The sequence below is a fragment of the Cololabis saira genome, chromosome 6, assembly GCF_033807715.1.
Source record: "Cololabis saira isolate AMF1-May2022 chromosome 6, fColSai1.1, whole genome shotgun sequence".
Classification (NCBI taxonomy): domain Eukaryota; kingdom Metazoa; phylum Chordata; class Actinopteri; order Beloniformes; family Belonidae; genus Cololabis; species Cololabis saira.
In genome coordinates, this window is record NC_084592.1 from 7,103,340 (window position 1) to 7,131,327 (window position 27,988).

At 39.9% G+C, this 27,988-nt stretch overlaps 1 protein-coding gene across 1 annotated transcript; it reads right to left on the minus strand.

Annotated features, from left to right (window-relative positions):
- Positions 1 to 60: 60 nt before the first annotated feature.
- Positions 61 to 27,892, minus strand: stam2 (signal transducing adaptor molecule (SH3 domain and ITAM motif) 2). Its single transcript, XM_061723149.1, has 14 exons — positions 27,729 to 27,892; positions 23,940 to 24,024; positions 23,762 to 23,837; positions 22,842 to 22,937; positions 22,455 to 22,601; positions 18,875 to 18,941; positions 17,419 to 17,620; positions 16,537 to 16,631; positions 16,296 to 16,378; positions 16,116 to 16,203; positions 15,932 to 15,986; positions 15,695 to 15,842; positions 7,265 to 7,431; positions 61 to 2,375 (listed from the first exon to the last, which is right to left on the minus strand). The coding sequence occupies exons 1-14, from the start codon at positions 27,766 to 27,768 to the stop codon at positions 2,183 to 2,185; spliced, it is 1,542 nt and encodes a 513-aa protein (XP_061579133.1). The 5' UTR covers positions 27,769 to 27,892; the 3' UTR covers positions 61 to 2,182.
- Positions 27,893 to 27,988: the final 96 nt, after the last annotated feature.

A 27,988-nucleotide genomic window follows, 5' to 3' on the forward strand; every position in this document is an offset into this window, starting at 1 on the left:
AAGCAGCTGGTGATGTGTGCAGGGAATAGAGCAGGGTAATTACTCTTGATGGACAGTTACTATTTTAATCATTTTTCTTTTAATTATAGAACTGTAATTAAACATAGAACTGGAATTAAACCGAACCAAAGTAGACTGCATGTCGGTATATACTGTATTGATATATATATATATGTACATATATTTTTTTTATTGCAAAGAATATTTATAAGTTTGCTGTTACAAAAGCAGTTTTAAAATCCCGGATAAAGGAATCTTACCTGGAATATTTTAAATATATGGAATTATACATATCCAGAGAATTCAGAAACACAAGATTCCAAGATGTCAAAGTTGTGTCTACGTCCCTCTTCAATTTCTTCAAAAACAAGGCATTTAGTGGTAAATAAATGTTTACAAAGCTAAGGTGCAAATGACAAATCCAGGTATTTTACATCTAATATGCATCACCTTTAACATCAGGCTGTTGAATGGAAATACAGACAATTATAACTAAAATTAGAACAGAATTACTCCAATATCACTGTAGATTCTCCAAAAGCTACATTAATTAACAAGAAAAAAACAACAGTAGGTTTAAAAAATGTTTCTCATTCCTCGAGATACTTCTAAACATTTTGAAAACTTTGTTCCATTTACATTTTTCCCAGGTGAAGTAAAAACAAAAGCAGAGAAGAACAATAATTACAAATTTCTTTGCCTTGAAAATTACACATGTATATCTCAATATATATAGAAATCAAAGTACAGGCAAGGTCAATTTTGAACAAACTTTAGAAATTTAACATCTCTTTGCATAAACATGGAATCTTGACAGGTTCCAGTAACTGGAGAAGACTCCGCTCACGAAGAGAGGCAGAGCGGTACAGACGTAATAACCATTACTAGATGCAGCATTTCATCAGATTAACACACACACTCGCAGAGGGAGCCAGGTAGTTCACCCTAAAACATGGTGATCATTTGAAATATTATGTCAACTTACAGTGATGCAGAATGTCCGGATAAGTCCTTAAACACACACACACACAGACCCCCCCCAAGAAAAAACTAAACAAAAAAACAAAACAAAACCAAATTACATACACCCATTCTATTTATACATCTCAAATGCAACCACGAAATGCAAGGCAGTGTGTTTATGGTAAATTACACTCTAAACCATTTACACTAATGCAACTGCTAACATTCATTTATGACATTTGAAAAATTGAATTCACCCTTCAAAAGCTCTGTTCAAGACAGCGAGGTGCTATTATGATCGATGCTGGTGAGATGAAGAACTGGCTTCGGGGAAAGATACGTTCCCTCACCAGTTCAAGGGATTTCAGTTGTGTGGAGCAAACAGCACAGAATAAACCAAACCTTTCTTAAGATCAATTCAGACTGGTACTTAAACATTTGATTAAAGCCAGATAGGGCAATGAAAAAAAAAAAGATAAAGACATCTATGAAAAGGAAAATCCAGATGTTATCGCCAAAGCAACATTAAGACCTACAACTGCTTGTGCTTTTCTTATAGGGGAGCGCATTAGTGTATTAATTGGTGTGATGTGGTTTGATTGATTGTTTGCTGTGTTTAGTACTGGGGCTGAACACACATAATATGAGCTCTTGCAGTGCTTTTCTCTGGATGACCATTGCAAACATGTGTGAAGAGAAGGCAGATTCAAAAAAATAAAATAAAATCTAATTATTTACAGTAATGTCATCTAACCATCATCCAACACATCCAGAAATGGCATGTTGTGGGAACTCTTTTGCTCGTGTGGAGTAGCATTCTGTTGAACTACGATTGTAAAATGCAAATGACCATTAATCAGTGAAAAGATTTCTCACTACCTAATCCCACACTTGTGGGCAAACCCAAATTTACTTTTGCATTGACCTTTAAAAACAGGGTGTGTTCAGTTCGAAATCAGGAGAAACCCCCTGGAACCATGTTTAGCCTCATATTTAATAGCTGACTCCTAACTGATGCACAGAGCATCCATGTTACATACACACTTTAGTTATTTCAACTGTCCTGCTGTGGGATCAATCTACACTATTGGAAATTACTTAGCGAAAGAAATAACCTAAAGCAAACTGACACAGTCATACACACACTCTCAAATGAACAAACAGCTGGCAGATGATATACCTGAAGTATGTCTTATGGGAACTGCTGTGAGTCAGAGGTTTACAGCAGAGGTTGCTGGTAATACGCCGCCTGCTGCTGCTGCTGGGGAGCCTGGTGGGGGGGAGCAGCCACAGGAAAGGACACAGGTGGCATGGTAGAGTTTTGATAGGCTGACATATCCATGGCAGCTCCCACCTGAGGGGCATACGGAGCTCCGGCAGCCGGGTTCATGTACTGAGAGTTCATACCACTGCTGTGAAGAGAACAGGGGACAAATATAGTGGCAATGTTACATATGGAATATGAAAGAGCTAAATACAATTTAGGAATTTCTAGCCAGTTGCTGCAAAAAGGTATCAAGTGAACATTACCGGTCACTAGGGCTGCAACGATTCGTTGACGTTGTCGACAAAAATCCATAATCAAAATTGTCGACAATGAATTCCATTGTCGACAATTGTCGCAAGGCGTGTTTTTCCAATGGAGTGAGGCATCTCATTTCAATACGATCTCTGCCGAGAGTCGCACATGCGCGATAGCGTCTCAGCGCAGCTGCGGGTAATAAACCTTCAAAAGTTTGGGAGCATTTTAGCCTCGATACGGCAAATAAAAAGATGACTTGCAAGGTTTGCAAAGCCGACCTTGTTTTTCACGGGAGCACGTCGGTAATGCATTTGAACAGAAAGCACGTCGGAGTGTTGAACGAAACGGACTCGCCTTGGTAAGATATTAAGCCTATTTTCATTTGTTAAATTAATTTGTTAACTTTGTTTATTTCATGTTATTTATTAGTATTATTTGAGCCACTCACAGCCTACTCTCGTTGCTATAACCTCAATCACATAATTGAATCGGCGCGAAAGGCGAAAAAGCTTGTGTGATGATGACAATGGATTTTCATCTAACTTTCAGTCAGGTGCCTATTAACTGTCAATTATCCATCAAGCTCCACAATGATCATGTTAACATTAAATCAGATAGATTTGTCTGGACTTTTCTCTTGCAGGACGGGGGAAGACACTAAATCAATGCATCTCTATTATTGTGCAGCATGAATTCTCAGAGTTTTGCGGATGTGGGCGGGAGCAGGATGAAGAAAACAGTCCCACTATAGCGGGGCTCTAGTGCCATCTTTCTTGTGTTTGTTATCATTTGCCACATGATTAAAGCAACCTCATACTAAATAAAAAAAAAAAAAGACTAATTATCCAATTAGTCGACTAATCGTTTCAATAGTCGGTGACTAGTCCACTATTAAAATAGTCGTTAGTTGGAGCCCTACCGGTCACACAACAATGGCATAACTTCTCTCAGTAGCATACCTGTCAAGTTTTGGATTTAAAAATACAGGAAATTTTCCTCCCCTGTCCCACCAGCCCAACCGACAGATTTACGAAAAATCCAAAATAACTACCTGTCAAACATTTACAACTACAATTAAGCTCAGAATCTGATAATCAGACCTTTGTTGATACTGAAATGCTGAGGACATTCCTGTGTATGTAATTCCTATATAAGAGCCTCAATGAATACAAAGGGGGAATTAAAGCCCACTTATTTATTCTAAATATTTTCAGTTTATATACACATTGATTGTTTTCAAGTGAAACATTTCCTTTTTCTTTTTATTTGTCATTTACTTTCATGTGGCTCTCTGGTGCTACGCTGGTGCTGCTGACGGACATCGTTCCTCCGGCGTGAGAGACTAAAAACGCAGTTACAAGTCTTTCAGAAAGCGTAACTGAGCCCCATCCTGCTCCTCTTTAGGACAGTAACTTCAGTTTCCCATTTTTAGAGATATTTACAAGAAGTCTTCGCTTTTTGGGCCGAAATGTCTCCTCTCATTACATCCATCCATCTCTCGGATTTGTTAAGAGTTTGCTCCCGTTGTACAGTAATCCCTGGTTTTTCGCGTGGGTTACGTTCCAAAAAGAACCCGTGATACGTGAAATCTGTTTTTTTACAATTATTATACAAGGCTTCAAATTGCGGAGATGAGTCCCCCCACCCACCCAAGTAATTGGATTTGGGTGGGAGAAAAGGAAAAATTATTATGAAAAAAAATACAATAAGTACAGTAGGACAGATTGTGACTGGCGCGTATTTCCCTGCTCTCTGATGCTGCTGCATGCTGACTCGCTCTGTAGCGTCTTTTTCTTCTAAAGCTGTGGTGCAGGTGTGTTTTTTCCAGAGAAGAACATAGTTATGGGTAGTAGTTATCGCTCCTTTTTCTTCTGGGCAAAAAGATTCTTATAAACCGATATGCCACCATCGATTATAGAGGGTCTGCATTGACGTCACTTTCCCACTGGACCAGCCTCCTTACTCACACCGAGTGGCAAAACATCAGCAAAAACAGTTGAAACTAGTGGAGAAGACGGGATAACAGCCGATTATCAGCTTAAATTAAAAGGCAGTTTGACTTGACAGTGACCCGTACAGTTACCCCAAGAACCAGTGGTCCATGGACATTAAAATTTGGTACAGTTACCAAGAACCAGTGGTCCATGGACATTAAAATTTGGTACAGTTACCAAGAACCAGTGGTCCATGGACATTAATATTTGGTACAGTTACCCCAAGAACCAGTGGTCCATGGACATTAATATTTGGTACAGTTACCAAGAACCAGTGGTCCATGGACATTAATATTTGGTACAGTTACCAAGAACCAGTGGTCCATGGACATTAATATTTGGTACAGTTACCAAGAACCAGTGGTCCATGGACATTAACATTTGTACTTAATTTGTACACCGGGGAAATACACGAAGCAAAGCTTGAAGGCTTACAAAAGTCTTGACGCTTGGTCCGACTTCAAGGCAGGATTTGTTGTAGAAATTAAAGTGATGAGGACACCAAACTTTATGATTTGACCGTTTAACGTTAGCTACCCAAAAATCCAACATTATCTGTAAAACGATAACTCCGATTTCTTGCTAAATCTATGAGTACGGTCGATCGCACAAAAGCTCTTTCCCATTTTAGATGTTTTTGAGTTGCTCAAACTTGAAAGTTTACGCTGTTTCACTCAGTCTTTCTGCCACTCAGTCTTTCTGCCACTCAGTCTTTCTGCCACTCAGTCTTTCTGCCACTCAGTCTTTCTGCCACTCAGTCTTTCTGCCACTCAGTCTTTCTGCCACTCAGTCTTTCTGCCACTCAGTCTTTCTGCCACTCAGTCTTTCTGCCACTCAGTCTTTCTGCCACTCAGTCTTTCTGCCACTCAGTCTTTCTGCCACTCAGTCTTTCTGCCACTCAGTCTTTCTGCCACTCAGTCTTTCTGCCACTCAGTCTTTCTGCCACTCAGTCTTTCTGCCACTCAGTCTTTCTGCCACTCAGTCTTTCTGACACTCAGTCTTTCTGACACTCAGTCTTTCTGACACTCAGTCTTTCTGACACTCAGTCTTTCTGACACTCAGTCTTTCTGACACTCAGTCTTTCTGACACTCAGTCTTTCTGACACTCAGTCTTTCTGACACTCAGTCTTTCTGACACTCAGTCTTTCTGACACTCAGTCTTTCTGACACTCAGTCTTTCTGACACTCAGTCTTTCTGACACTCAGTCTTTCTGACACTCAGTCTTTCTGACACTCAGTCTTTCTGACACTCAGTCTTTCTGACACTCAGTCTTTCTGACACTCAGTCTTTCTGACACTCAGTCTTTCTGACACTCAGTCTTTCTGACACTCAGTCTTTCTGACACTCAGTCTTTCTGACACTCAGGCCACGTTTACACGTAGCCGGGTATTTACAAAAACGGATATTTCCCCCTCTACGTTTTCAAAAAAATCCTCGTTTACACGAAGCGGCATGAAAACGCTGTTAAGGTGCTATGAGCAGCCAAACCTGCAGGGGGCAGTACGGAGCGCGTCGCCGCGTACCCTACGCCGTAGGCTCTGCGTTGGTGTAACGCGGAACCATAAATCAGCTTTGACTGCCAGTTACTTCCAAGACTGAACGAGAGTCTTTCGTTTGGAGTGACAGAGAAGTGGAGTTAGACCCCGTCCACACGTAGCCGGGTATCTGCTAAACCGAAGATATTAAGATATTAACGCGGCAGCTCCGTGGCCGGGACACGGGGGGACTTGGGCTCGTTAACTGCGGCTTACAGAAAAGGAGACGCGCCTCCCGGGGAAGCTGCAGCAGAGGCGCAGATGATCTACAGGTTAGAATGCTTATGAATGTGGTCGTAAAAGCAGATCTTCAGTTATGTGTGGAAGGGTTTTTTTTTTTTTTTTTAAAACGATGTAATGTGGATACAAATTATTTTATAAACGGAGGGGGGGAAATATTTGGTTTTAAAAATACCCGGCTACGTGTGGACGGGGTCTTACTTTTTAAGTGTGACTTTAGAATATAAAATACAAGAAAATATTGACGGTGGCCAAACAAATTGTAAAGTTTACAATATGTAAAAACCTGTGTTTACAGTAAACACAGGTCGCACAAATGATGCTGGTGACGTTTCTGTGACGTTCTGAGCCTAAACCTCCGTTTTCCTCCGTTTTCCTCTGTTTAGACGCAAACATGAAAACTGAGTTTTTGAGTAAAGGAACGGCCAAAACGCATGAAAACGCCTCCGTTTTTGCTCCGTGTAAACGGGGCCTCAGTCTTTCTGACACTCAGTCTTTCTGACACTCAGTGGGAGTAACCCACTGTGAAGTCGCATCTGTGACGTCATGCACATTCCCTCTATATCTGAGAACTGTAATGAACGATTCCTCATAGGGTCCCGTTCTTGAGCTGCTGCAGAAGCTCATTGACCGTTCTCATCATTGTTGCTAAGCGACGACTAACGTTATTGACACAGGAATTGAGGAAGCGAGGAGACTATTTAGCCAATCAGAATGCAGAACAAGATGCACAATGCAAATCTGTGAAGCAGCGAGACGTGAAAGGTGAAACGCGTTATAGCGAGGGATTACTGTATTGTGAAAACTGCAATACAGTTACAGGTTACAGTTGTCGCGAGGCTAGTGACAATTCAGTTTAAAAATTATTATATTAAAAAAGGAAATTTACGGGAAAATACTAATACGGGAGGACGGTGGGAAAGAGAGGTAAAAAACAGTAGTTTCCCGGCCAAAACGGGAGACTTGATGCTCAGTGGTGTGTGCGCATCGTGTGCAGCTGTGGTCGTACCTCATGTAAGGAGGCTGAGCCGCCTGGCTGCTGGGTGGAGCCGACACACTGGATGGCAGGGAGTGCAGCGGTCCAGGCTGGTCCCCGTGAACAGGGTAGGGCTGCGCTGCAGGAGGGTGGGACATCCCCGCCGGCATATACGGGGCACCGGCTGGTCCAAGATAACCCTAACAGGAACAGGAAAAGAAATGATTTTAGCAAGTGAGAGTTACGGTTAAGGATTTCATTTTTCTTTGTTATAAAGGATGGTTAAAGGTGGCACCAGTTTACTGATTTCTCAACTCAACTGATAAAGAGACAAAAGCTGAAAAGCAGCTCATTAGCCATGTCAAGTTTTTGATGTGCATTAAAATAGGTTGATATTTATTACATAAAGAGAAGTCAGAGTTGCATTTCTGACACTGTACAACGGCTCCAGATGTTCAATTACACAGTGAAATCCAACATTTTCAAATACCAACAGGAAGATTATCTAGAACAAATAACTACAGGTTTGTCCATCATTTTTCTGGTTTCAGTCTGGAAACTGAAGCCTTGAGTGAGAAACGTGTAATTGCTTTCCCCTCCTAGGATAAAGCAATGAAGTTTTTTTTAATGGTTATTAATGACTACTTTTTACTGAAAACCCAAACATTGCGTTCTAAACTGCCACCTGCTGGCAACACTTCACTACCTACACAAACCAAGTAATGGAAACAAGTCTGACACACATTTTTCCGGTAACATTTCAAAATATTCCTTCAAATTCATCTCTAAATTGGATGAAATAGCAGATACTATTTGAAATTCAAAGAGTTTATGTATTCATGAACATAACAGGTGAATTCGTTATTCTACCTTGTCATATACATGTTTCTTGTATAGCTTTGAAATGTATTTTGTGGTCCAGGCTGGTCCTAGACAAGAATTATTAAAAAGGAGTTCCTCATTTAAGGACAGGAAGGAAGGAGAAAAGAAAAGCCAGATCACTGAGAATCAATTATATCACTAGAAATATAAAACAGTTTAACTGCTCCTGAAATTAGGCATCTCTGCTATATTTGTATTTACATGAATGAGATAAGGCACATTGGTTGCTACACTTTTTACAAAAAATGTTTCCATGATTTTACTGTTGCAGTTTCTCAACATACTTAAGTGTCCAAAAATAATTAGATTGTGACTTTTACAGTATGCAGCAAAAATATAGAAAGTGATTTATGGAGGGGAACTGGAGTGAGAGACGTGGCCAGTGAGGTGGGCAGATTTCTACATCTGGGGGGAAAGACAGTGACATCAATCACTGCTATGAAAACGGTCACTGCTGAGAACACGCAGGCATGAATGTCAAGCTATTAGGACAAATCTAAGAAAGAATATAAAATGCTTACCAGATGTGAGTGAAGAATAATTGTAATGAAGTAAATATTCACATTATTTACTTGCAATTATTTGCCTCCATTACATCCAACAGAATTGAGCAAGGGAGTTTTTACTTTTTACGGGATTGGTCATTTGCGTCTTAATCTCTCACACACACACACACACACACACACACACACACACACACACACACACACACACACACACACACACACACACACACACACACACACACACACACACACACACACACACACACACACACACACACACACACACACACACACACACACACACACACACACACACACACACACACTCTTTGAATTTGTTGATGATGTAACATTTATGAATACGTATTGTTTTTATTTATATCTAAATGTTAAATGGAATAACTTTTTATTTTTCTTTATTTTCTGTTTTTTCCTTTCTTTTTTTTATATGCTACCTCTTTAGGTTTGCTTTTAATGTTTTGCTGAAATGTATTGTGTATTATGTGTCGGATCCCAGGAAGAATAGCTGCAGTTTTGCTGTAGCTAATGGGGATCCAAATAAAACTATAAACAAACACCATTTCGCCCGGGGAGCAATTAGGGTATTAATGAAGCAATTAACAAAAAATATTTTTTTCTTGAGAAAGGTGCTTAATGTTTCGCCTCATGTCTTTGAAAAAGGTGTCAACCGCACCTTTTAATTTTAAGTGTATGAATATATCAATAACGTCCATAGATTTATCGTTTTAACTGTGAAGGTCATTCATTCCTTTGTGAGTGGAGCTCATCACGTTCATAAAGGACACGGTTAAATCAACAGTTTATCCCTTTAGAGGTTACCTTCAGCTGTGATCTTGACCCCACTCTCATTAACTTATCTACTTGATCAAGTCATCTACTTTCTCAGATAACTACAGTATGAACATGACTCTTTGGTTCCAAATCTTCTGTGTTGCAAATAATAACAAATAATTATCTTTTTCTAGACAACACAGAATTTTACCTCTTCAAAGTGAGAAAGAAAACATGTATTGGTGTGCAATAACTTTTTGAAGTTGTTAAATTTTATGGCAACAAAGACAGAAACCGTATTACTTTGGTTGGTAAATATATTCCCTTAACATGTTGGCATTTTGGATTTTTTTTCATAAAGAAAGGAGTCCAATTACAAAAGGCCATGTCAATTTAAAGTCATAGCTTGACAAATCTGTGCATGTAAACATATTGTGGGAACCCTCATCCCTTTCTCTGTCTGCTTCTCCTCCTCCCACTGTCATCTCCACAACTCACCACCCACATTTTAAACATCTCCCTCCCTAACATTCACCTTTTTCCTACACTTTTACTCCTCTCGTCCTCCGCATTTTTTCTCCCTATATTTTGCTTTGGGTCATGCTCAAAGTCTCTGAAAAGCACCTGGAGACAAAGTATTGTAATACACACTGTATAATTAAAATCTAATTGACTTGAATACCTCTATCACTCCCAAACCTTTGAATCTCCCCCACCACTAACCCTCTACTGGTGCCACAGTTGAAGCACGTTCTGTCAAAATAAAATCCTTCTTTAAAAACAGAAAAACAGAAAGTCTTCCATTTCTTGACCTCTGCCAGAAGCTCTGATATAACCCATGATACAGGACAGAAAAAATGTCTGCTGTGCACTAGAGCTGCAACTGACCACTAACCTGATGGTCCATTAGTCATCGACTACTGAAATGATTAGTCCACTAATCGGATTGTGAATCTCATAATTTTTAAATGGCTCTTATTTAGCTCTCAGTTTTAACATTTTGCACGAGGTTGTTTTAATGATGTCCTGGTTAAAAATGAAAGACAACACCTCATTCAAAACACATCTTTTAATGAACTTTGCTGCCAGTCACCTTGGTGAATATATAGATTATATAACAATGGATGAAAGCATTCGGTCGGTCATGTGACCCATTGTTTGTGAAGACTGGTTTTGAGGCCCGTTTTTCTACATAGGTTTTTCGTCATGTTGCTCAGCAAGTCGATGGGAACACGCCCACAACATGTCATTCACAGTTAGCTCTGCTCCCAGTTCCTTCAGCCGAGCCCCGTAGAAATATTTGGAGATGTGCCATCAGATGTTTCCATACCGTTTAACATGTTGACTCAACGCTGGAGTCACATTGAGAGGAGTCAGCTGAGGTGACTTGGACATCTGTATCGGATCCTCCTGGACGCCTCCCTAGGGAGGTGTTCCAGGCATGTCCCACCGGGAGGAGACCCCGGGGAAGACCCAGGACACGCTGGAGAGACTATGGGCCAGTCCCAATCCCCCCCTAGTCCTACTTTTCATCCCTACCCCTACATTTTGTGCGTTCCTGTGAGGGTAGTGGTGTCCCAACTCTCTTTGCATGTAGGGGTAGTGGACATAACGAGGGCTAGGGAGTATGAATCTAGCCCTTCAGAGCGAGATTGCTGACTCACCGAACGAGGGCTAGAGAAATTTCCCAGAATGCTTTAAGTCATCATTTGCAGACTGAATCAAACAAAAAAACATGGCGGACATTTCTAATTTTTAGTGAATAAAATCAATATTTTGAGTTAGTTTCTGAATAAAAATGCGTTTTGATTACATTTTTAGTGAGAAATATATATTTTACTTTCATAATATATTCATTCACTGAATGTACATAATCACTCGCTTGCTCGTTGTTTCGTTGTATCTTCAGATCTCGCCAGAATAAAGGCTGATTTATGGTTCCGCGTTACACCAACGCGGAACCATAAATCGCCGGCGGCTCTTCTCATCCCCGAAAACATCAGATCAAATTTCTTAACAGGCGTTATTTGGATAAACTGAGCCCAGGTTGGGGATCAACGGTTACTTTTACGCCTGAAAAAATATTAAAACTTAATAAAGTGGCAGATTAGCGCTACAGCGGAAATTAAAACTTGCTTTTAGCTCTCGGCCGTTTACGTACCCAAACGTAAACCATGCAGTGACGTAGCAAGTGGTGTCCCAATCCCTAGGGAAGATTACAAAGCCCTACCGCTGTGGCTTCATTTTTAGGGTGAAGTGGTAGTGAGTGAGGGCTAGTGGTAGTGAGTAGGGGGAACATTGGGATTGGCCCTATGTCTCTCGGCTGGCCTGGGAACGTCTCGGACTCCCCTCAGAAGAGATGGAGGAAGTGTCCGGGGTGAAGGAAGTCTGGGCATCCCTGTTGAGGCTGCTGCCCCGGTTCCAGATAAGCAGTGATGGATGGATGGATGGATGGATGGATGGATGGATGGATGGATTCACACAAATGGGTGGTTGCTTCACTAAGCGTGCTAGCATGACGATCACGGGTGAAAAGTGATAACAGCCAGTGCTTTATATAAACTCTCCTGGCGTGGTACCAAAAAAAAATGCACTCCTCAAAGTGGCCATGGGTGTGAAATCAAGCCATTGAGACCAAAATTATTGTTAGAATTTGGCTGTAAATATGTTTATTTCGGCTCTAAAGTCGGACATTTTAACATGGGAGTCAATGGAGATAGAAGACGGCTGCAAAAGCTAGTCAATCAGTCAGTCGCAGAATGCAATGAAACTTGATTCATATTGTTTACCTGGCGCTGTAATCTATTGTATGTGCAACTCTACAGAGATGGAAGGGAGGAAGAAGCCTCACTCTGTTGAAAAACACATGTGGTGCCAATAGTCGACAATTAAATTAATTGGAAACTATGTTTATTATTGATTTGTGGCGACAATGTTGAATAATCTTTGCGCCCCTACTGTGTGCCAAAAAGAAAAACATTCAAAATGAATACCGGGGTGGGCCACCCAAAAACAGCTCTCGACTTATAGTCAGTGTTTTCCTATCCAAAATTGGTGAAATCTTTTATATGGAACACAGTTTCATTCAAAACTAAATAAATAAATACTGAAATTAGTAAATAGCCAACGAAATAAATAAATAAGACACTAAAATAAACTAATACAAACCTTTTTTTTTTATAAATGCCAACTTATTTATCTTAGGAAAAATGATTTCCATTTCTCCTGACTGAAGGCCAATATAGCAATACACAGCACCATGTAATCAATTTTATAATTATAAAATTAATCATTCAGTATTATTATTATTATTATTATTCAGTGGTGCTGGGCCCGTGCAGGAACAACCAGCAGCTTTGCGATTGTGTGTTACATTTGCAGTATAGATGGTTAAAATGGGGCTGCTGCTTGAGAGTGCTTTGGGATGGGGGGGGGCACAGCAGGACCCGCTGCTGCACGTTGGGAAGAATGATTTATGTTTTCACATTTGAGTCTCCTAAAGTCTTCAATAATACCTGAAAAAAGTCCCTAGATTTGCTGCTAAGTGCTTTTTGGAAATAAACAATCAGACAAACAAGCTGCCTGGGGTCTGAACACAGTAAATATAGCCCGGTCCACAACGGTGAAGTTCATTTCTGATTCGCGGGGGTTCAGTTACACCTATAATTGTGTTTTGTTGTGCGTCCTTTTCAGTTGGCTACTGCATATTTTTTCTATACTTATTCTTATGTGCAAAACTGTTTGTGATTGAAATGTAAATTAAGAACGAAAATTCAGTAACTTCTAGGGATGGGCGGTATGGACTAAAAAAATGTATCACGATAATTTCTGGCATTTATCCCGATAACGCTAAAAAAAAAATACCAATTCAACTCCACCTTTGTAACTATAAATCTATCACCACATTCAGTCTTTGGAGTCCCCAAAACACTGCTCTAAAAGAATCCTAAATGCTACTAATCTACACCAATTAAAAGGAGCTTGAGGCTCCTTTTAAGAAATGAGACTCTCTAGCGCCACCCTTCACCACGACGGCCGTTGGGGGTACTGCAGCCAACAGTGAAGCCGGCACTGGAGAACGGGGAGAACGCACATGCAGCGTCATGTGACGTCACATCCGCAGCCCAGCGCGGGAAATTCGGGACCGAATTGCAGCACATTTTGCAGCACACAGCCTGTTCAAGGCAAAGGAGAGATACACTAGAGCAGTGATTCTTAACCATAGGGCCGCGGCCCACACTTGGGCCGCGAGCGCCATCTAGTGGGCCGCCAAAAAAAATTCAGTTTTGTAAGTGTGGGCCGCGGGGGCCGCGGGACTGCATAGCAACTCCCAACCAAATGAGGAGAAGAAGACACTCAGCTAGCTGTACGTGTAATAGTAAGAGAAATGGTGTGTCTTTACAGAGAAAATCCTTCATTTTGCACAGAGTAGGTTTAGATTCGCCAGGATTAGGGATCGATTAATTGGGTCTGCGCCCAGAGCGAGCGAGCGCGGCGTGATCATTTATCCCGGCTCCTCCCCGCGGCCGGAGAGGTCGGCTGAGGCTGCCGCTCGGGCGGTGGGCTCCGTCGTTACTGCTGAAGGATGGTAGATGTAGATGCGTGGGCTGTCGTGTCTGCTGGACTGGACTGTTCGGGCTTTCGAAAAAGCATCGGAAAGTAACTGCTGCAGCGCGACCAGAGAGCTGCGGTGCGGGCTGTGCCCGCCGCAGCTGATCAGGCTCGGATGAACCCGACACACTGAGTCCTGACAACTTATTAATGTAAATAACTTAAAGTAAAATCAAACTAAGTTTTGTCCTCGCTGTATTCTTAAATATGCAACCCGGAATGGACAAATTCATCCTGTTCAGTCTTCCCACTGGGACAAAACCAGTGTCTCATACGTTCAGAGACCGTGGCGTTCAAAGTGCGAAAGTGAAACTGAACTGAACTGCAGTCACAGAAAAATAAACTGACCATCTTAAAACATGTTTGGGTCCACATACAGCTGTGAAGCAGCTTTCTCCACAGTGAACATAATTAAAACTAAATATCGTTTCAGGCTCATCAATGAGCACCTCCACATGCATATGAGAACCTGACACCATCCAGCCCAGATTTAAAGTTCTGACAGGAGAAATTAGAGCTCAGTTCTCTCACTGAACAACAGAAAGTGGGGGCATAAGATTATAAGAGGGGAAGAAAGAAAAACTGCAAAACTGTTAAATTGTTAAGATGTGTTTATATTAATTTAGTATAAAAATGTGTTGAGACAATTAACAAAGAAAAGGGGACATTCAAACTGCTGGTAGAGAAATAAAATAGCATTGGAAAAATAAAATAAAATCTACTTTATTTTTAAGAGAAAAAAATATGTTTAATTCAAGTTACACATGTTAATTGGCAAATATGTACTTTTTTTAATATAACAGTCAGATGCAGATGTTGATACAACTATGAGGCTACTTGAATATACACACACACACATATATATATATATATGTGTATATATATATTATGATGTTCTGGACCTTCGCTTGAGTAAATTTTCTCTAAATGGACCTCTTAAAGTTTTAGTTGAATACCCCTGCTATACAGTGTTTATATTTAATGGGCCCCGGGCCACTCTGTACTGAAAAAATTGGGCCCCAAGGTCAGAAAGGTTAAGAACCCCTGCACTAGAGGGCTCATTCTTTTGGGTTTGGAACGCTTCATCTGACATTACTAGAAAACTTAAAATGTATACGGATTTTTTTCATAAATCTTGCCACAATCCGGCCTCATGGTCCTTTAAATTGAATTAATAAAAACCAAATAAATGAGTTACACATGTACTGCAAAACTGGAATGACTCCTCGCTGTCAGATCCGCCATGTTTGTTAAACAAAAACCTCATCAACAGGAATTTATCCTTTTTTCTTTCTTTCTTTCTTTCTTTCTTTCTTTCTTTCTTTCTTTCTTTCTTTCTTTCTTTCTTTCTTTCTTTCTTTCTTTCTTTCTTTCTTTCTTTCTTTCTTTCTTTCTTTCTTTCTTTCTTTCTTTCTTTCTTTCTTTCTTTCTTGCTCATTTATTTATTTATTTATTTATTTATTTATTTATTTATTTATTTCAGGCTCATATCTTTCTTTCTTTCTTTCTTTTTATCATTTTTACCGTGAGATGACAAATTCTTACCGTGGGGAATTTTTTGGACGATATAATGTGAACGGTAAAATATCGCCCATTCCTAGTAACCTCAGATTCTTTCAAGACAGTTCAGAAACAACGTTTTGGCAGCTCATCTGTGGTGTATTGTTCTGACCTGCATGGACACGGACGAGCCAGCTGGTGCATATTGTGACTGCATCTTGGAGTAGGCAGAGTAGAAAGGCGCTTCATTCATCAGGGTGTTGTAAAGCTCCAGGGCCTCTAACACTTTCACATTCAGTTCCGACAATTCTGAATGACTCCTGAAAAATGGAGGGGAGACATTTACTGACTGTGTGCTGTTTATTATGGCTCAAATTTTCATTCATAAGTCACATCTTTAACATAATACCTGTCAATCCCTTGTAGCTTCTCATCAATCAGGGGGTTCATCTGTTCACATGCAGCTGTTCAATCAGATATTGATGGATGGGGAGGAAAACAGGATCACAGTTAGAACATAAAAGCACGACTCAGACAGACTGCAGCTGTCATTCATAATGCAACTAGATTTACACCAGCATTAAAATCTATACCCTCAAGCTGGATTAGCTCAAAGGAATCAGGAGTTGGATCTGCAGGATCTGCATTTTGAAGAAGTGCCAGTGTTCTGTCCATCTTTGCCTGCAGAGAGAAGACAGCAAATTTGGATCTGTAATTTTATTGAAAGGCGATTTGAGTTGGAAAATTAATCTGAACTAGAGGAACTTTTGTACCTCGTCAATGTAGACGGGCTCCGGCTCCACTCTGGCTTCAAGGCTCGTCTCTTCAGGGGTGGCCGTCTTCTCAACATAAGCCACTGCGGAAGAGAAGGGTTTACCGTATTTAATTAGCAGCCTTGAAAACAAATTTGTTACTAGTGTAAAAAAAAAAAAAACACTATATACCAGCCAGAGAGTAGTGTGTATAAAGCTGAATAAGCTAGTGACAACTTTCAGGGTGAATAGACGGACCAACCTGGCTCTGGGTCGGCGTTTAGGCTGGTCGTGACAAAGTTAGAGGGGAAAAGCCCAACTCCTCTGTGGTTCTCTCCTTTCCACCAGTTTGGATCACTGCACACAAAAACACAAAATGGGATAAACATTCATGTATAAACCTCTGAGGGCAAACGGATGGACTCCCAGCATGTTGCAAAGACTCAAAAAAGCCAAAGCTATCATTGTTTAATGTAGCAAGAACAAACTCTGTAGACAGCAACATTAACCATTTCACCCATATCTTTTGGCAAGTCCACAGCTTGCAAGTGCAATAGATGAAATGGGGGTAACGTTATTCATTAAACTACCACTGTAGTGGTTCCTTATTGTGAAGTATTTCTTGGATTTAAGAAATCCTCTATTGATAGTTGCATTGATTGTGATAATAGATTGTTTTTTGTTACTGATAGTGACTGCTTTTATTGTTGATGGTGATGGTTGATATTGTTGATGTTGATTTTTATATTGATTTGTCTGTTGATTTATTTATTACTGTATGCAGCATCACTGTGTGTAGTTATTCGCTATATCAGCTGTACCTCACTAAGTGGCCGATGAGCATATATGGCCCTGTGAAGGACTGGTGACCTGTCTGAAGACTGGTGTTTCATTCCGTTAGAATCATGACTGTGAGAAGACCGTTAGATAATTACAGTCTGAGCCAACAAGAAAACATTGACCGGCCTTTTCCACAAAACATTAGGAACATGCACTCTTCTGAATTAAAACAGTTTTTTGGTCACTATTGTTTGTCTTATACCTCCACCTGCTTGCACATCTTACTGATGGCATCCCTTTGAATTCAGTCAAAGACACAACAGAAGCCAAGTTATGAACGGAACAGGTATGAAACATTAATTACCTGTCATCCAAAACCAAAATAAGTTCTCCGGCTTTGAAGGTCAACTCGTTGTCTTCAGCTGCTTCGAAGTCGTAAAGTGCGCGCACCTTCCGGACCTCCTGCCCTCCACCACCACCGTTTGTGTAGCTGGGTGGGTCGGAGGTTTGGGTCAGGGGTCGTACCTCCGCCGGCTGCTTCTGCTCCTGTAAGGACAGCTCAATTGCTGCCGACGAAAAGACAAGAGAAGAGCTTTGTCAACTTCAAACTAACAAACAAACAAACATGAGCTGATTTAAAGGGGACCTATTATGGCATCTAATCCATATTTTAAAGAGGCCTTGAATGTCTTAAAAACAAGCTTTTGATTGTTTTTGCTAAATAAATTAGAAATTCAGTCTCTGGGCCATGTCTTTATCTTCCCATTCTCTAACCTCATTATCTATGCAGGATTCTGAGTGGGCGGGGCTATGATAATGAGGCTCTGCGCTGATTGGCTGCCTGAATGACGCGATACACCGCTACGAAAAAATGGCGCAAGCTCCAGAGTTACACCGTGTCATAACTGCATGCGATGCGAGCGAGCGGCAGCGACAAAATCAATTCCATTGCTTTATTTTCTATTGGACTGTCCTAACTGGCCGCAGCGCGACGTGCCGTTTTGAGCTGAACATTTGTCGGACGCCCTGCTTCTATTTTCTTCCTGTCGCTCGCGTTGAAAGCCAGTTGAAAGCGCTGTAGGAAACAGTCATGGAACGGCTGATCCAGTTAGTTGAAAACGCGATACACCGCTACGAAAAAATGGTGGAAGTGTCCTAACACCGTGTCATAACTGCATGCGAGCGAGCGTCGGCGACAAAATCAATTCCATTGCTTTATTTTCTATTGGACTGTCCTAACTGGCCGCAGCGACGCCGTTTGAGCTGGCCGTTTCCTGCCGCGAGCGTTGAAAGCCGGTTGAAAGCATAGGAAACGGTCATGATGAGGAACGGCTGATCCAGTTAGTTGAAATGAGAAGTTATCTCTATGATTCCTCCTCATTTCACTACAAAAACCTCAATAAAGTGGCAGCTGCTGGAGGGAGATGGACAGAGAGCGTCCGATGTCACGCAGTGCGACGCGATAGTCGGACGCTCGCATGCAGTTACACGGTTTTATAGTTGTGGGCGTGGTTTGCATTTTGGTTACGTAACAAAAGGGAGCAGAATCTGAATGGCTCGTAGATCCACATCACACTGGACGGCTCATCCGGGCGGCTGTACAGACACTGCAGTATTTGGTTGCTTTCCTCCTTCTCTGAGTTGGCAGGCTGAGGGGAGACCACTTTATATATGTTAAAGCAAGAGAAAACCTGTTTTTCGTAATAGGTCCCCTTTAAAAATATTAAAAAACAAAAAAAAACTTTTGAGCCAAAAGACAAAATCATGACAAGTCATCAAGGAAAACTAATTTAACACATAGAAAACATTATGGCATTTACCTTTGGCCAGGTCATCATCATCTGATGGTTTGCTTGCAGCAGGTGAGCTAGCTTTTGTACTGGACCCCTGTGGTGAAAATAGAAAGAGAAGGTCACATCTGTGTTTGTGAAAGTGCATAAATATAATAAATATAAAAAAGGCAGTGAGATAGGAGGGAAAAAGGCAGCACAAAGACTACAAGGTGAAAAACATGTTTCCTGCCACCTGCAGTTCAAGTTGGGTACCACATGTTGTTCAGTCCCTTAAATGTAGCAGGGGGTTTTACAACTGTTACTATAAATATAACCTCAACAAAAGGATTTAATAGGTGCCGTTTCACATCCACTGAAAATCATCTCAACCAGAACAGAAAGATGTAACAAAAGAGAGGTTAACAGCAGGGACTTAAGTCAAGTTTTAAATCGCTACATAATGGGAAGACTGAATCCGAGAGAAAAGATTTCCTACAAGCAGTCATAAAAAAAAATGACATTTATGTTCAGAAAGGTAAATACTGCCACAGCTGGAGCTCAACAGCCTGCTGATATTTGGTCATAAGCTGATACAGATGAAATGTCATACCTGCTGTCTCATATGTCACCTGCTCTCCAGTGAGGCACGTTTCTCATCCGTTACTGCCACAACCGGTAGTGACAAAGCAACAATCTAAACAATCATTAGGACTGTCACTAACCATTTCTTTGTTGTCCATTAATCTAACGATTTTTTTTTTCTGCACATTAATCTTATGATTTTTTTTCCACTTTTGGATACATATTTCTGTTAAATGCCAACAAATACATTTTACCATTCTCACAATTTTTAACTTTTGAAGGAAATCATTTGGTTTATTCAGAACAATCTCCATAACAGCTTGTCCTAACTGCATGCGAGCGTCCGACTGTCGCGTCGCACTGCGTGGAATCGGACGCGCTCTGTCCACACTGAATGCGTTATCGGCCCCCACGTTCTACCACGTTCTTTTGATTGACAGCGGAGACTCGCCTTTTAAAAGGCTGATTTATGGTTCCGCGTTACACCAACACAGACCTTATGGCGTAGGGTACGCGGCGCACTCACCGAACGGTGCGCGTCACAGCGTACCCTACGCCGTCGATTTTACGCGGAACCATAAATCTCCCTTTATTCACCCGCCCGAGACTCGCCTTTTGTTCGCCCCACCAACCGCCCGTGCGCTCCCTTTGCAGCTCCCTGTCCCTCTCCTTCCAGCAGCTGCCACTTTATTGAGGTTTTTGTAGTGAAATGAGGAGGAATCATAGAGATAACTTCTCATTTCAACTAACTGGATCAGCCGTTCCTCATCATGACTGTTTCCTACAGCGGTTACAACCGACTTTCAACGCAGGCGGCAGGAAGAAAATAGAAGCAGGTCTAACGTCCGACCAAAGTGGGGAAAAAAACGAACAAAATAACGGCGTGTGTTGACGCAATCAAACAGCGAACAGCTGGAGTGACCGGCGTGTTCGTGGTGTTAAAGCAGCAAATGTGAGCATGTCAGATCATTACTGGGATGTGGGAAAAAGCAGAGGACACGAGAAATGATCAAATAGGTACCAGATCTTGTTGGATCGGGCACAAATTAAGCCCTAATAAGATTAAGATAAGATTCTTATTATATCTTATTATCTTATCAGAACCTTCCAGCTCCTTGGCGATCTCCCTCCAGCAGCTGCCACTTTATTGAGGTTCTTGTATTGAAATGACTGTTTCCTACAGCGCTTTCAACTTTTTTTTCCAACTTTCAACCGGCTTTCAACGCGACCGACGGGAAGAAAATAGGAGCAGGGCGTGCGACAAAAGTCCAGCTCAAAACGGCGCGCCGCATCGCGCTGCGTCGCTCGCAACCAGTGTAGACAGTGCAAATAAAAAATAAAGCAATGGAACTGTTCTTGACGCTGACGCTCGCTCGCGTCGCATGCAGTGTGGACACGGTGTAAATCTTAAATAACTTCAAAGCCCAAAAAGTGCAAACACTTCTGCCCAAAGTTGTGAGTCTGAATGGTTTTCCTTCACAAGCGTTAATCACTGCACAATTCAGGTTGAATACGTTATTTTTTAAATCTTAAATTATCTTTTACCAGGTGGTAGCACAAACAGGGATGTATATTTGCCAACTGTTATATTGACAGACAGCACAAACATGACATTAATAGAAATCAATATTGTTAAGTTTTAAGTGCTCAAACAAAGACCCAAACAAGCCACGACTTACACATGAAAACTATAAAATAACAAATTACATTTAATGCGGCCAACACGTTTACGGTCACTTAATCAGGTAAATGCTTATATTGTTGTAGTATCGTCACTTTAAGCTTTGAGAACCAGGATGTTTTCTTTGGAGATGCTGACTCACGGCGGTCGTGCTGCTGTGATACGATATTTTGATTTTACTGAGCATCATTTTGTCGGGTTTCTCCTTAAGAAAAGTCCCAAACCTAATGCTCAAATCCAGTTTTAAGAGGTAGAAGTTTAATTTGATGAATGTATGCTACTTGTAGTGGTTATTGTGAGGGTGTTGTGTATATGCGGCATGCGACACATCAACGCACTCAACACAAGCCGGCGTATTTACGTAATTGACAAAATAGATTACGTCGACGCGTGGTTGCAGCTCTTTTTCTAATTATTCCTAATAAAGCCATAATGTGCATCTATGCCTAGTACTGTAGAAACTTGTTAAGATCATCAATACATATCAAGTGACCACTTGATGCATTTATTGATGCAGCGATGGAATAAACCCTCCCTTTACAAACAATATTTATAACAGAGTTGTCGGTCAGTTATTTTAATGCGGCTTCAGAGTAAAGTCCACCTTGTTATAGTTATGTAACTTGTTATACGTATACATTTACATAAAATATACACGTATCTAGCAGTGGAAGAGGAACCATCTCTTCCATATCTCTGTCTACTTAAAGAAAACTTTTTTAAGGTGTTGTTAGAGTGTTAAAAAAGTAAATTCCAGTGTGAGCACCATATAATTTCTGACAATCAAGTTACATCCACCAAACCTGGCTACACCACAGAATGAAATGGACAAAATGTATCCATCCGTTAATATTTTTTATTACTGTAATCCACAGACTAAATGGATTCAAAGTTAAAAAACAACAATGGATGACAATACACAAGTCTAAATCTGTAGTTTGAAGCACTTTGAGATTTAGGATGCAACTGGGTGAACTGCAGCTTGAAAGCCATTTTGATGTAATTCCTATTTTAACATCAAATCTGAATTTGTTGTAAACAGGAATTTTTCTGTACTAAAAGATGACTGAATAGTGAACGGTTTCAGTAAACAGCAATTGGAGGCTGATTTTAAGGTCCAATCTGTTGTATAGTGGACAGATATCTTGGATTTCAAACAGCAGAACTCGAGGTTGTGAGGGTCCGATGATGGTGAATTTGCAACGCCTGGAATAAACTCAAACTTTACTTTGAAATGAGTCAGGGCCTTTGCTAATAGGTTCTCAGATAAACAACAGATTAAAAATAATAAAGTGGGAATAAAAACTCAACAGCAACTTCACAAAGCCAGTTATGATTGTCAGCTGGTTTCAGGGTGTAACTCACCCCTGAGGATGCGGAGGGGAAGCTGATCCCTTCTTCTTTCAGACTCTTGATGGTGGCGCTGATCAGGCTGAGCTGTGGATCCTTCTGGAATTCCTCTGCCCACTCCGCCATTAATGCCTTTAGTTTCTCACACACTTTAGGGTGGGCCTGCAAAAAATATAGGAAACACAAATAAGTTGATTCCTCCAAGAGGCAAACAAAATTTTGTCCCAATTTCACAGCTGTGACATTTTTAAAAAAAAAGGTGTTGATTGCCTTAATTAAGAAAATAATGACTTTATCTACAGCATTTCGGTTAAAGTTCCTCGGTGTGAACAAAACATACAACTATATTAGTAAAGAATGCAGAGAGGAAAATAGTGAGGAGAAGAAAACAAGTCTACAAACCCTATTCAACACACTTCGTACTTCACTGGCAAAATCTCTTGAACAGATTTCCAAATGAAATATTTTGCCACAGTTTGATACACAAGCACCCAGCAACTGCAAGAGAAAATGGGGACATTTTTAACACGAAAAAATAAATGTATATGTCTGAGTATTTCAACCTAAGAGGAGAATTTCTTAGCCAACTGAATAATTTAAAGCAGATTTTAATAAGAGGTGACGTTTTTATGATTATGAATCATTTTGATGACTTTGGGGGTTTATTTGTCAGAATGAATGAACACAGACGTCTAAGAATAGAGCAGGTCATGTTACAGTATTTGCTCACTGTGGTTCGAACGGAACAACTAAAAAATTGTTTAATCTTGAAAGTATGAAACCTTCTCTTTAATGAGTTCTAAAAATAGCAATATTGAGTTTTAAAATGCTGCTATTTGGACTTCTTGTGAGTAAATAGGACATCAGCGCATACTTATTTTATTGCCTTGAACAGTGTTGTTATTTTTCTGATGATTTCATTGTATGCTTGAACTTTTATATGATTATTTGAGTAACGGTGGCAAACGTGATATAAAATACACAAAATGTATATCCAAGATATCACCCACTATCTCAGTTTTTGCATTTTGAGCATATTACATACACACATAAAAATAAGAAATATGTTCCTTACAGAGTAACATTTATTGACTCTTGCTCTGTGAAAAAAAAAGTTTATAATACAGTTATGTTGTCTTGAATTAATAACGTTATTATCCTTATAGGGACAAAGCAGACAATTCTGCATGAACTAAATAATTACCTTTACTAGATTTGGGGGGTACAACGTTGGGGATTATGTATAGTTCCCTGCATTTTTAAAGCTGTTTAAAATTTAATTTTCATACTTTTTTATTGATGAAAAGCAGTAACAAACTCACATTGAGAGCCTGCATGGCAACATGAGGCACTTTGTGGTTGACTCTCTTCATCATGGATTTCAAGCTGTCCTTTGGTCTGTACCAAAAGAGAAAATCATAATGAATTCCCAGTACAATATTTATTAAACAAAACATTGCATCTGGATGCCAGAGGCACAGCTCCTGACGTCCAGCTTACCCATTGGGTGTAGTTCCAATCTTATCACAGATGTCCATAATGAGCCCCCAATCATCTGTTGTGTTGTTTTCATTGGTTGCCTTCTCTGCAAATATATGAATATGAATGGATGAAAATGAATACATACAGTCAATGGAGAAAACATATCCACTGCTATCATGGCTATGTGTTGTCTATACCACTCCGGCAGGAATGTGTTGCAATCATATATACATGTAAAGTTTGCCCCACAGCCTGTTAGCCTTAACTGAAATATCTTAAAGCAACAATGTAACCTTGCAGTAACAATTTCTCCATAAAAGAAGTTGCCGCATTTCCCCCCTAAGCCGTTATGGCACAATGGAAGTGAAGTTTTGTTTAATACATCTTAATCATAAAGTCATGAGGAACATAAAGTGCATCCCAACATCCTTTTACATTTGCTCTTTAAAATTGTGTCTTTGTACCATATTTTTCCTCTTTTTAAACAGTCTTTGTCTTTCAATTATGGTTTTTGAAACATTTTCCATGCTTGGATGCTACTCTGCCCTGAGAATTTCCACTGGTAATTCTGGCACTTGCTATGATGAGTATTCATGAGAAAAGAAAGTTGTTAACACGTGGAAGCAGCCGACTAAAATGTCCAACTTTCAAAAGAACAGGTTGGCAACTATTCGACAGTTTCTGACCTCATTTCTATTTTAGCTGAAATTAATTTCCTTTTTTACATTCTTATATTTTCCTAAGTGTTTTACACTACAAAATATTATTTCACTTTCAGGATCAATAACGTTTAATTCAATTTCAATTATACAGGTCAGAAAAATGCTACCTCATGTCAACATCAACAAGGCTTTGTTTTTGACTAATAAAGACCAATATTGTATGATTTTGTTTATCAGAGGCTGTATTGCCCAGTTTTAAGATATACTTGTGTTTATTATTTATACTTTAACTGGCAAAAAACATTGGTACAGTTTTATATAACCCTTCCCTGAATCAGTTAGGATGTAGTATAAGGAAGAAGACAGACAGTAGTCCACTGTTCTCTATTTAAACATAGCCACCATTATTTGCATATGGGATTAGAGATGAGCTCTTGTTGATTCCAAATAAAAATGCTGCTGTGCATTTGTCCCAGACACGGTAACGGTTTTACTGTCTGAGCCAAAGTGAACAAAGTGTACATTCAGGGCGAAGAGCACCCAACCAACCAATTATTTATAGATACAAATGAGCTCAAATTCAATGAACTGGTGGACTTCAAAACTGCACAGCTTATGTTCAAAATCAACAATAACATGCTCCCAGACTGTATCCAAAACATGTTTCATTTAAAACAAAGCCATTCCAACCTCAGAGGGGAGAGCAGATTCAGGAAATCAAAAATCAGAACCAACACCAAACTGAGATGCTACAGTGGCAGCGGTGGATGTTTGGAATAAGTTGGAGAGGGATTTGAAATCAAGTAGAACCTTAACCTTATTTAAATAAACATTTAAAAGAAGGATGACTTCTCTATATCAAAGTAATGAGCGGTGATGCTTGCCATGTTGATTTGGGTATTCATTTATTTGATGATTTGATTTGATTATTCAAGGATGAAGGAAACATGTAGACTGCACCTTTTTTTTCTTATTTCTCGAGGTTCGAGGAATCTTTGTTATCCCTATGGAGGCAATTTGTTTTACAGCTTGCAGTCATACTTATCTCTTACTTCTTGCTTTTATTTCATTACTTAAATAATCCTTTTGAGGGTAGGCAATGAACAAGCTTTGCTTTAGCCTACACCTTTTTCGGTCTGGATGTTATTTGTATATTGGAAACTTTTTTTTTGTAATGTTTTCTTTGAACAGTGTATTTGTTTCCTTGTTGTCATTTTTTATTTTAAATTTTGTAAAAGCTATTTTGATGTTTTTGTCTTTTTTTTTTTTTTTTGTGATGTCATGACCGAAAATAAACTGAAACTGAACTGAACTGAAGAGATAATGTGAACTAACGCCGTTTCTCTCTGTCCAAAATCCCCTGAGTGGCATAATGCACACTATTCACTATTGTAGCAGTCTGTTTATGAGTCAAAGTAGAAGTTGGAGGGCTAACTTGAACCCCATAATAGTCCACGGGCCAGACCAGATATCAGCAGCACCATTCAAGGTGACAAAACCTGCTTATAATTTTTGAAAATATCCATATCTGTAGATTATATTTTGGTATGATAACCTTCCTGAGTGGCAGCTGGATCATAGTTATCAGCTCATGAAGTTCAGAAAATTACATTTTAGATGCTGGTGCATATCCTGGTTTAGACTCATGTACAGGATATCTGTCAATGTTTCACAATATTGTCTTTGGTATCATTTTAAGCATTGATTCAAGCTAAGATGTTAATCTTTCTGACCAGCATAGAGGTCACTGCAGCTCTTTAAAGTATAAACAACACACATTTTTGCACAATTTTTGCCTAAATGATATACTCTCAGGACCATAAGGATTCAGGAAATGTATCACATCTTAGCTTGAATGAATGCTTAAAAAGGTCCCCTTTAAAATGATACCAAAGACAATATAGTGAAACATTGACAGATTTCCTGTACATGAGTCTAAACCAGGATATGCACCAGCATCTAAAATGTAATTTTCTTAAGGGGCTGGGTAACTTCATGAGCTGATAACTATGATACAGCTGCCACTCAGGAAGGTTATCATACCAGAATATCATCTACAGACATGGATATTTTCAAAAAATTATAACCATGTTTTGTTTTGTCACCTTGAGTGGTACTGACAAGTGAAATTTTGGGCTCTGGCCCATGGACTATAACGAAAAAGTACATATATGCAGTACTGGAGTTGAGGGGGGATGAGGGGGATGGCATCCCCCCCTGAAATAAAAACGGTCAAAATCATCCCCCCTGTAAAACTGCCATCCCTCCTTTCCATCCCTTATGTCATTTCATCAATGAATGTGGTTTTACTGCTATTTCAACATTTAGAGTCATCACCAGAAAAATAACACCAGAATAATAACTTAGTTGACCATTTTCACCCGTTTCAAGTCAATTTTCTCTTGAAATAAGTAGGAAAATCTGCCAGTGGGACAAGATTTATCTTCTTATTACAAGCAAAAAAATCTTGTTCCACTGGCAGATTTTTCTACTTATTTCAAGTGAAAATCTACTTGAAACAGGTGTAAATTGTTGTTTTTTTTTCCAGTGATGAGTCTTGTTTTAAGTGTAATGAGATTTTTTTAACTAAAATGAGACATTTTAACTAGAAATAAGACAAATATTCTTGTTAAGATTTTGAGTTTTTGCAGTGATCCATTTTACTTATCCTGTGAAGGACAGAGTCATATTGATGAGTTCAGAAAACTGTTTTTTATTGTTGTGTTTTGATGTATTTGATATAAGCCCAGTGGATATTTAAATCTTACAGAAGGCTGCATTTAACTGCTGCTATGTCATTCCTGCAGTATTTCTGCAGGTGTTTTGGTCACTGCTATTATTTGTAATATATTATATTATTTGTAATCAGCACAAATTATCTGTCCCCATATGATAAAATCCACCATCCCCCCCTGATATTTTTTTTTTTTACAACTCGAGTACAGCATATATGTGTTGTCAACCCGTAACCCCGTCCCCCCACACCGGGCTGGAGTCCCGGGGCTGAGCGACATCAGCCCGGGCAGAGAGCCCAGGGAGCCGCGGTGCAGCCGCTCCGAGCCGGAGCTCCGCTACGCTAGCTCCGCGGCCGCTGGCCTGTCGACAACTGCCCCGGAAAGTTGAAGAAAAACATCACTTCACTTACCAACATCCTGGTCAAACGGGTTTTGGGAAAACAAAGGCATTCTAGCGACTAAAAGGAGGATTAAACCTTGTGACGAAAAAGAATTGTGTAGTTTATGGAGACTGGACTAAACCTAAACAAATGTCTCTCCTCGTCCATTAAACTCGCACCAGTTGCTCTTCCGGAGTCTGGGCTGTCTTTCATAATGCCTGCAAGGGGATGTGCTTTAAATTAGTGTTATGCTTAAAAAACAGTTTTTACTATGTACAACATTCACACAC

What these genes read in the sequence shown, in the direction of transcription:
- stam2 (XM_061723149.1), bottom strand. Translation starts at nt 27,768, where the DNA reads ATGCCTTTGTTTTCCCAAAACCCGTTTGACCAGGATGTTG. An exon ending in TCCCCTCCGCATCCTCAGGG is followed by an intron (nt 18,942 to 22,454) that starts GTGAGTTACACC and finishes TTTTCACCACAG; the next exon opens with GGGTCCAGTACAAAAGCTAG. An exon ending in TGATGATGACCTGGCCAAAG is followed by an intron (nt 17,621 to 18,874) that starts GTAAATGCCATA and finishes TTTCGTCGGCAG; the next exon opens with CAATTGAGCTGTCCTTACAG.